Here is a 10,908-nt window from a genome sequence, read left to right as displayed (position 1 = left end):
TGAATAAGCTTCGGTAAATACAGGGAATGCAATGTGCCTTTTGTTTATATATATTGCTGCTGCGTTCTCTTGACTTTCTTTTTGCAAATTCTTACACGGGAGCGTCCACATTTTTACAGCCACCCCTCTGTCCAATTCCCTCTTATCTCTTGTCCCCCTTTTCCAGGGTTACTTCGAGCAGCTTTTCAATGTCAAACTCCCGCTTGCCCGTATGACATTTTACTCGTCAGACCAGCCTTGTCTCTTGTGCACTCTGCTTGTTTAGACACCTGGATTGATTCTCTCCGAATTACAATCGACAGGACCGTTCTGAGGGTCAATTTAATTCTCTCATCCACTGTCTCCAGGCAACACCAAACCCTCCCCCACAAAAAACCTAGTTTCCTAGAGAAATAAAAGCTTCACATTCAGCCCAATTTAGCTTCTAGTCTCAGATTCCTAAATACTTTTGCTCTGTCTCTTGTCTCTCTCCCACTTTATAGGGTGTCTGGTATTTGATACACTCACAGGGTGTTGAGGTGAGATGGGGAAGGGGGTTGGGAGGCACAGACTGGGTCTGGTGGCTGGGTTAAGTCTGAATAAAATCGGTACTTAACTATCTGCAGAGATGCTGGAGGCAGAGGTCCAGGCACTCGCCCTCCAGCTCCTCCTCGGTGATGTGGTTGGAGACCGGCCGGAGGGGCAGAGGGTCCTCCTCGCCGAAGGGGCCCCGGAATTGGCGCAGCAGCAGCTCCAGGAACCTACGGAAGGCGCTCTCCTCGTTGGCCGACGCTGCCATCGCTTCGCATTCCCGGAGCCCCCGAGCGGATCTGCAGCAGCCGGCTCACCCGGGAAGAGCGGAGCACAGACAGACAGAGACAGAGAGACTGGGACTTGGGGGCGTGCGCGCTCCCGGCTGCCGGCGTGCGCACCACACCACCTTCTCCCTTCCACCCCCGTGCGCATACGCGCGCCCCATTCTAAACCACGGGTGCACGCGCAAGTGCATCAATCAGTGCGCGCTTCGCGTCTGCGGTCTCCCTCTCACCAAACGCGTGCACGATCTAACCCATAGCATGACCCCTTTATATCTATATGCATGTGCATCGCCCTTAGACATGCGTGTGCACATATACAATCTTGCCCATAGACACTTGTGCACGTGTGTACAGCCTTGGCCCTTAGACACACATGTGCATATGTAGTCTCCCCCATCGACACTCATAGGCACATGTACAGCTGTATATAGGAGGTATGGTTAGAAAGTTTGCAGATGACACCAAAATTGGAGGTGTACCACACAGTGATGAAGGTTACCTCAGAGTAACGGGGGATCTTGATCAGATGGGCAATTCAGCCAAGGAGTTAAATTTAGATGAATGTGAGGTGCTGCATTTTGGAAAGGTAAATCAGGGCAGGACTTATGCACTTAATGGTAAGGTCCGAGGAATGTTGCTGAACAAAGCAACCTTGGAGTGCAGGTTCATGGTTTCTTGAAAGTGGAGTTACAGGTAGACAGGACAGCGAAGAAGTTGTTTGGTGTGCTTGCCTTTATTGGTCAGTGCATAGAGTATAGGAGTTGGCAGGTTATGTTAGCTGAGTGGTTAGGCCACTTTTGGAATGCAATTTGGCCTCACTGCTATTTGAAACTTGAAAGAGTTCAGAAAAGATTTACAAGGATGTTGCCAGGGTTGGAGGGTTTAAGCTATTGGGAGAGGCTGAATAGGCTGGGGCTATTTTCCCTGGAGCGTTGGAGGCTGTGGAGTGACCTTACGGAGGTTTATAAAATCATGAGGGGCATCGATAGGATGAATAGACACGGTGTTTTTCCCTGGGGTGGGGTCTGAAACTAGAGGGCATAGGTTTAAGGTGAGAGAGGAAAAATATAATAGGAACCTAAGGAGCAACTTTTTCACACAAGAGGATGGTGTGTATATGGAATGAGCTGCCTGAGGAAGTGGTGGAGGCTGGTACAATTACAACATTTAAAAGGCATCTGGATGGGTATATGAATAGGAAGGGTTTAGAGGGTTACCGTCCAAATGCTGGCAAATGGGACCAGATTAATCTAGGATATCTGGTCAGCATGAACGAGTTGGACTGAACAGTGTATTTCCATGCTGTACAGCTCTATGACTCTATGTGCATGTGTAGTGTTACCATAGACATTGCAAATATACAATCTGTACAGACTCACCCACAGACACACATACACGCATGCTCAGTCTTGCCCATAGACACTCACGAGTGCATGTACAGCCTCACCCATAGACACATATTGCGGATGTACAGTCTGCTACATAGGCATTTGCAGTGAATGTCTGTATAGTCTCCTACGGAAATGTGCATACACGTGGTGTATACATACACATATTAGCACTTTCATTTCTGAGTCAGAAGGCTGTGGCTTAAAGACCTCCTCCATTGCCTCTTATCTCGGCTGACACATAAGTATACACATCTGCAGTCTCCTCTGTAGACAGAAGTGTGCACGTGCATCACCTCCTCCTTAGACACGTGCACACAGCACTACCTCCACAATAGGCACACACCTCCACCTCACACATGCTCGCTTCCCAGTCACTGGATCTTGTAAAACCATATCCTTGACTTTGAAAATTGAAATTAAAAATCAACTGGTAGGTACGCAAGTACAGAATTTGGATGTCTGGAGTTGAGAAAAACATGTTCTGCAGGTACCACTAGTGATTAGGAAGGCAAATGAATATTTGCTACGTACTACAAGCGGAATAGAATGTAAAAGTCAGAATGTTTTTCTACAATTGTGCAGAGCGTAGGTGAGACCACATCTACAGTACTGTGTACAGTCTCAGGCTCCCCATTTAAGAAAGGACATAACTGCATAAGAAGCAGTTCAGAGAAGGTTCACTTGACTGCTTGCTGAGATCAGGTAGATTTCTTATGAAGAAAGGGTGGACAGTTTAGGCCTGTATCCATTAGACTTTAGCAGAACAAGAGTTGGTCTTATTGAAATAAATAGGATTCTGAGGCAAATAACCAAGATATAAACCCTTGTGATACACTCATGGAGAGAGTGGGAGGTCTGCTGGTCAGAATCATGCTTCATGTGGAGTAGCACTCTTTCAAGCTACAGGCTGGAGACCTGTTCCACCAGGGGCAAAAAAAACAGCCATGGAAACAGAGAACAGCATGTGCTTTATCTGTCTCATGCACAGCTTGATGTAGGAGATGACCAAGGAAGTGACCACAATTCCTTCCTCCCTCAATGACATGTTAGGCTTCCTCATAAATATATTAATGCTCACAAAAAGGTGAATGGAGAAGAATTAGAGAAGTAATTCCAGAAATGGGCAGCTAACAGATTAAAATGATAGGATGACATGGAATACCCTATGAGGGAATAAGAGTGACGGCACCTTAATAAAGTGTTTGGTCACAGCTTTAGGACATCCCATTCAATGGATTACTCTTCACTAAACATTGCTTTCAGCCTTGACTCAATTAGTAGCACTTTCATTTCTGAGTCAGAAGGCTGTGGGTTAAAGACCTCCTCCATTGCCTCTAATCTCACCTGACATTCTAGTCCAGCGCTGAAGGAAGTACTGTCATTCCGTCAAATATTCCTGTAGTGCTCTTCACAACCTTACAATGTGCTAAAACACGTTACATCCAATTTATCCCTTTTAGTCATTTTTTCCTGTTGTATTGCAGTGAATGCAACAACCAATCTGTGTGCAGCAAATGCCCACAAACCGCCATAAACTTATGAACTCTTTTCCTAACGTTGGTGGAGGGATAGATGTCAGTCAGGACACCAAGAAGATGCAACCTGCTCTTCTTTCCAGAGAAATTGGGCCATTTTACATACAGTTATAAAGTCATAGTGCATGGAAACAGGCCCTTTGGCCCAACTCATTCATGCTGACCAGGTCTCCTAAACTGAACTAGTCCCATTTTCCTGCGTTTGGCCATATCCCTCTAAATCTTTCCTATTCATGTACCTTTTAAATATTCATTTAAAATGTCTTTTTAAATGTTGCAATTGTACCTGCTCCTACATCTGCCTGATGGGGCCAATATTCTAGGCAACAACCTCAGATTTATAACTACAAGCTAACAAGTGTGAGATATCTCACTCAAACATAGGCAACTTTGTCTTTATATCTGGGGCAAATGGATCAGGTTACATTTTGACTCAGATATTGTATACAGTTATATAAACATATATCCCAGCCATTCTCTGGTTCATTCCTCAGGGCAATAGTTTGATCAATTAGAGTCAACCTATCGAGTTTAAATTCAAACAATGCTTAGCAGTTAACTGTCAGTGATCATCCAACAGGGGCATCTCCACAATAACACCTGTACCAATCAGATTCCAAACAATCAGCAACCTCTTCATAGAATCCCTACAGTGTGGAAGCAGGCTATTCTGCCCAGCATAAAATGTTGTTCCCCTCTACACTGGTAATCTTGGGGATGTCTTGATGCGTGCAAAATTAATGTTTCGAGTCCAGTATGACACTTTTTCGTAAGTACTATACTCCAGTAGTATGCAAAATGAAGATTAGATATTAAACCAAGGTACTCCTCTGCCATTCTGGTGCTGTTCAAGATTACTGGTCTTACTTCAACAAGAACACAAAATTCTCCTGGCCAACATTCTTTCCTCAACCACAAATTTAGAGCAGATTCACTCAGAGACAGTAAGAACTGCCAATGCTGGAGTCAGAGATAACACAGTGTGGGGGTGGAGGAGCACAGCAGGCCAGGAGGCATCAGAGGAGCAGGAAAGTTGATGTTTCGGGTCGGGACCCTTCCTCTACTACAGTAGATTCACTGTGTCTTTCATACACAGGATGTTGGCAGCTCAGAACAGCTGCCTCATTTATCTGCACAGCAACAACAGCCTCTGCACTTGTAAGGTAACATGATGCCTTGAGGCATTCCCACATTGAGATGAGGCACGGTAGAAAAGCACTAATCATTGAAATGGCAGACGGGGTCACTGGTTTTGGACTTGATCCAACTGTATCTCAATGAGATCAAGAGGAATGCACCTCCAGCTGGGAAGTGAGAATTGAACGTATATGTAATTTTGTTGAACCTATTGTGACATATTTATTTAAATGTTTATACACTATTGTTTGGCCACGGCTAGACATGAATTCAAATAATGGTAATTTGATCACAGTGAAATAGATTGTGATGTTCAGATGACAGCCTGGAGTTTTCGACTGCTGACCCCAGCATTACTCCCTCATTCAACTAGACAGATTTAAATGCAGCCTTTAACTAAAGAAAAACAAATCTCCTACATGACAACAGTCACTAAATCAGAAAAAGACTCAATTTGTTGTAAGAGTTAGTAGGAACTGCAGATACTGGAGAATCTGAGATAACAAGGTGTAGAGCTGGATGAACACAGCAGGCCAAGCAGCATCAGAGGAGCAGGAAAGCTGACGTTTCCGGCCTAGACCCTTCTTCAGAAAATGGCTTGCTGTGTTCACCCAGCTCTACACCTTGTTATCTCAATTTGTTGTGAAATGCCTTGGGACATCATGAAAGGTGCTATATAAATGCTGTATATTTTGCAATAAAAATACAAAATGCTTAAAACATCCTGCAGGTCAAGCAATATGTCTAGAGAGAGAAACAGGTTTCCGTGTACTAAGGGTCTCCAGGGCTTTGGTGATACAGTGGGTAAAGTGTTTGCTCAGCTATGATCGAATTGAATGACGGGGTAGCTCAATGGGCTGAATGGCCTACTCCTGTTCCAATGTCCCTAACACTTCAGACTCATGATCTTTCATCGGAACATTTTTATGGGCCCTTGACCATATCGATAGTTACTGAATACTGATACCATGAAACCATTGTTGATTGTCGGAAAACCCCATCTGACTCACTAATGTCCTTCAGGGAAGGAAATCTGCCATCCTCACTTGGTCTGGCCTACATGTGACTCCAGATCCATAGCAACATGCTTGACTCTTTATTGCTCTCTGAAATGTCCCAGCAAGTCACTGAGTTCAAGGGCAATTAGGGACCAGCAACTATAGCTAGCCTTGCCAACAACAACCACATCCCATTAAAGAAAAAAAATTACAAATTCTGTATGTGGACTTTCCAAAGACATTCTGTACAGTGACAGATGACAGATTTGTTGGACATCAGTTGGAGAACAGTGTTCAATTTTGGAATGGAGTGTGTATTCCCAATGCCAAGATAAAGTGCCACCATTCGAAACAGACATTGTGATTCATCTGTGCTGATGACCCCATAACACAGTTGCAACAGACACAGAGGTTTGACAGGCAGTTTGGATTCAAGACAGCAGTTAAATCTCACTGAATCACATTAGTGAATGAATACATTGCTTTTCACTTCTGAAATTTGATGGGGCTGCATTTTGGTGGCAGTGTGTTTAATAATTGGTAGAAGCCCTTTAGTAAATTGGCACCACAGCTGCTACAGAACAGAGTTTTTTTCTTTACGAATCTAGTCAAGAATGAGCAATCATTCCTGTTGACTAAATTCCCTAATCTTGTGGAAGGTTATTTGTACATCACATCTGAAAAGGCCGAGGAAGAGTTGCCACACCCAGCGGTGGCTACAAACACAATGACTTTGGACACAGCACTTCAGGGAAGACGTCTAGGCTTCAGAGAGAGTGCACAGGAAGCTTTCCCGATATGACACCAGGGACTTCAGTTCGCAGAAGAGATCGGAGAAGCTTAGGTTTGTTCTCCTAAAGACCGGGGTGAAGGTAAAACTTAACAGAGATGTTCAAAACAATGAGAAGGATTGGTAAGGGTCAATGCGGAGAAACGGTTTCCACCAGCTGTAGGATCACTAACCAGAGGACACTCATCTAAGGTAACCGAAGAAAGTAAGAGGAAAGAATATGAAAATGTATTTTCTGTAGGGAGTGCTCTGGGATGTGCTGTGTGAAAAAGTCACGGAAGCAGAATCAGCAATAACTTTCCAAAGGGAATCAGATAAGTTGTTGGGTAAGAAATTTATGGTTTTATTGAGGAAAGGGCAGGGAGTGGGGAACCAACTGGGTAACTCACTCTGAGATAGCAGGAGAATGGTGGGCCAAATGGCTTCTATCTGTGCTGTTGAATTCTACTACACAGCAGCCTGTACTGCATTCTTCAAGTCTATTAATTTCAAATAGCCTTAGGTTTATGACACAGCACCGATGACTAAGAGAAAGTGTTGTGTTAGCTATGATTTATCTTTCGCATGGATTCTAAAATCCAATTTGTTCAGAGCTGCACAACAGGCGAAATTTCATCAAGTGACAACAGACTACACTCCAGCACTTGTTTTTCTGCCTCATGTCTCATTTCCTGAAGCAAAGTTCAGGCTTTTTTCTCCCCCTCGCCCTCTAAGCCCACCAGAAACAAAGCAAGCACAGATTGTCATCAGGTCTTCATACAGCAGCCCCCAGGTTCGCATCCAATCATTTAACTCCTCGCAACCTTTCACTGCCAACCCAGAGGAAGAGGCAGCTTCTGTGGCCAGCACTCTCAGCTCTGGGTTGTGAAGGTCATGGTATCAAATCCAGTCTTAAGCATGTACTCTGGTGTGGCTTTGAGGAGTACGCTGTCGGAGGTGTTTATTCAAAGCCCTGCCTGCTCTTTCAGGCAGTAGTAAAGTTAGAGAGAGAGGGATTTTGCATCCACATCTTTGGACCATTCAGCGATGAGCATGGGTTTTCTATGACAAACAATGATGGGGCTCGTGCAGAAATGGATGACACAGACTGTGAGAAGTGTACAGGGAACAGCAGGAGAAAAAACAAAGTGGGAGAGTCTTAGTTACAAAATACATTTACTTAAAAGGAAGCCCAACAGGAAAGAAAAAGGAACATTTACCACTGAACAGTACGACAACTTGAATCCAGAGAGGTGGCAAAAGGGTTTCAACAAGTGAGAAAATCTCTCAAATTCGGTGTGATTCTGGAGTCTTTAAAAGATTGGCGGTGAGTTTGACTCCTGATGGAAAAGGATAATGACCAGGGATGGGGTGAAGATTAAAATGGGGTTCACGGTTTTAAGTAACTTACAGGGTCCAAGAAAAGTCCTGAATTTCACTGGTAACTGCTGCTCTGTGACTCCCGACTACCATGTGGCTGAGATAGGGAGCTCACCAAAGAGGAGGTTCAGCCAGTGTGGGTTGGTGGCTCCTAACTCTTTGAGTTGTCACTTTTAATATTCCAATCTAACTGGATTCATATGACCAACAGCAGGTTATTATCAGAGTTCACACAGTCAGAACCGGAGGTAGCCCACATTGAGCTACATGATTGGATATCTTGGGCAGGGGGCAGGGGAGGGGCAAGAAATGATCCAGTCAACTGCCACATTGGGTTCCCACGGTGTCTCTGAAAACCACTAGCTGAAGTGGGCAGATCTCCAGACTGGCCTGTGTCACTGTCCATCGTCGTCATCATCATCGTTCCTTGGACGTTTACGTGGGTTGTCCCCATTGTTGAGCGATGTTGAAACCGGCTGTGATGATTGGATGTCCCGAAAGCCAAGTGACTGAAAATGAAACAATGGAGAGGAGAGAGAGCAACGAAGTAAATCCAGCTCCAAGACTGCAAACCTTTGAACAAAGAATGCTGTTTATTTGTGAAGAAGGTCTGAAGTGACACGACACCAGGTTATAGTCCAACAGGTTTATTTGAAGTCACAAGCTTTTGGAGCGCTGCTCCTTCGTCAGATGAAGTCACTTCACCTGACGAAGGAGCAGCGCTCCCTAAGCTTACGATTTCAAATAAACCCGTTGGACTATAACCTGGTGTCGTGTCACTTCTGACTTTGTCAAACCCAGTCCGATGCTGGCACCTCCACATTATTTCTGAAGAATCATCAGACTGGACTTGAAATGTTAACTCTGTTTCTCTCTGCACGGATGCTGCCAGACCTGCTGAGTTTCTCCAGTGATTTGTTTTTTTTATTCCAGATTTCCAGTATCTGCAGTATTTTGATTGTATTATAAATTGGCTGTTTGAAAGGCAAGATCTCAAATCCTCAAATCTCACTCTCTCTTCCCGGTTTACTTTGTAATCATCCCTCCAAACTCTGACATGTCCCACTCCTGCTCCTCTCATCTTCACTCACTTCACAAACTCTCATTCCTTCCCCACTTACTGCAACCCAGCTTATCTCTCTCTTACTTCCTCAGTGCCCAATACTATTCCAGAACTGGGAGTACTCAATGCAGAGTCATAGGATCATACAGCAGAGAAACAGACCTTTCGGTCCAACCTGTCCACGGTGACCATAATCCTAAACTAAACTAGTCCCACCTGCCTGTGTTTGGCCTATATCCCTCCAAACATTTCTTATATTTGACAACTGCACTGCCACTCCTAGCATCGACACCACTCACCTACATTTGTCTGAAACAAAAATTAGCACCTAATGTGTGCACGATATTTAAAAACACAATCATGGTACTCACAGTAATCTGGTATGGTACAGTTGCTTCTTTCTGACTTGGGGATTTGTAGAGGGAAGCAAACCTACAGAGAGAGGGGAGACCATAGAATCTGGGAGAAAAGTCTTTGAAAATACAGCTGGTCACTTGATTGACAGGCTCTGGTTACTGCTGGAAGAGTAATGCTCTCAGTGTGGGACTCAGTGACAAATATGTAAGGGAGAAGCATAACACTGCAATGGTCAGCATTGCCCCTCGTTTTGCTCAGTAAGCTGCTGCAGAAGTCAAACAACTTTTATTGTTTGAAGTCAGTATTGACACCACAGTTTCAGCCAATGAGCGGCACAGTGGGGCAGCACGGTGGTTAGCACTGCTGCTTCACAGTGCCAGGGACCTGGGTTCGATTCCACCCTCAGGTGACTGTCTGTGTGGAGTTTACATGTTCTCCCCGTGTCTGTGTGGGTTTCCTCCAGGTGCTCCGGTTTCCTCCCATAGTCCAAAGATGTGCAGGTTAGGTGGATTGGCCATGCTAAATGTGGGGTTATGGGTGGCATGCTCTTTCGGAGGGTTGGCGCAGACTCAATATGCCAAATGGCCTTTACCTGCACTGTAGGGATTCTATGAGATGAAGGCAGGATGTAACTTATAGGGTACACAGAGTCACCGAGAACTGCTGCAAATGTAGCTCACAACCAGAACTACAGCAATGTATCTTAGCAAGAGCAGGCTGATTTCCCAAGCAATATGCAGCAGTTACACAGTTCGAATTCAGTCCATGAAATCAAAGCCAGTCACTAACAACAGAGTTTGGTGGGTGACTTAGCCAGTTATTATCACCTTGACTGGTAAAAGGTGGTGTCACTATACCTAGACCCTTTACTTTTAGCTGGAATTAATGGAGATTTCAAGACAGGGGGTGTTAGATTTTCTTTCCAAACCATAGGTTAAGGATTTCAAGGGAATTGGAGCAAATGGATCTGCAAATCTGTAAGACTGAATGTTGAAAATGCCTCGAGTGGCCTCCTCTTGTAGCTAAGTAATTACTCAAGGCAAAATTAATACATTTCAATGTGAAGTGAGACCATCAACATTTACTGAATGGTGCCTGCTCAAAACAACATTTAACACTGGTACCAGTAATGTTTCAGACTCACAGGCAGCACAAGTTAGGAATGGACAAAATCTGGCTCTCCCAGCTGAGCAGTGAAAACGTCAAATCACAAGGACAGGCTGCATGGACGTTCATACGGTATCTCCTTTGATACGATCAGGAAACACTTCTTCACTTAAAGACCATCTGGAATTGTTAACACACTCCTCTGTAAATTTACTGGGGCTGGGGCCAGCTGAAAATTACAGAACTAAGATTGACAGGTTGTCGTTGGGCAAAGTAGTGAAGAATTAAGGGGAAAGGCATTGAGAGTTAAAGAATCAAGGCAGGCTCATGGGGTTTGGATACAGATGGAATTCAATATCATAGAATCTGTACAG

General features: G+C 44.5%; 1 protein-coding gene and 1 long non-coding RNA gene across 2 annotated transcripts in view; both read right to left on the bottom strand.

Moving 5' to 3' along the window:
- The window catches only part of ppm1e (protein phosphatase, Mg2+/Mn2+ dependent, 1E), a 323,526-nt gene extending 322,739 nt beyond the window's left edge, over positions 1 to 787 (bottom strand). The window contains exon 1 of the mRNA XM_048612433.1: positions 597 to 787. Coding sequence (XP_048468390.1) covers positions 597 to 778 — 182 coding nt within the window. The 5' untranslated portion in view covers positions 779 to 787. The remainder of the gene's footprint in view (positions 1 to 596) is intronic.
- Positions 788 to 7,784: 6,997 nt separating this feature from the next.
- LOC125486167 lies at positions 7,785 to 9,697 on the bottom strand. Its single transcript, XR_007264854.1, has 2 exons — positions 9,442 to 9,697; positions 7,785 to 8,516 (listed from the first exon to the last, which is right to left on the bottom strand). It is a non-coding gene; the product is annotated as an uncharacterized LOC125486167 (long non-coding RNA).
- Positions 9,698 to 10,908: the final 1,211 nt, after the last annotated feature.

The sequence above is a fragment of the Rhincodon typus genome, chromosome 26 (genome assembly GCF_021869965.1).
Source record: "Rhincodon typus isolate 14 chromosome 26, sRhiTyp1.1, whole genome shotgun sequence".
NCBI classification, from domain to species: Eukaryota; Metazoa; Chordata; class Chondrichthyes; order Orectolobiformes; family Rhincodontidae; genus Rhincodon; species Rhincodon typus.
Note: the sequence above shows the minus strand (reverse complement) of the source record. Positions and strands in the feature narration are given on the sequence as shown.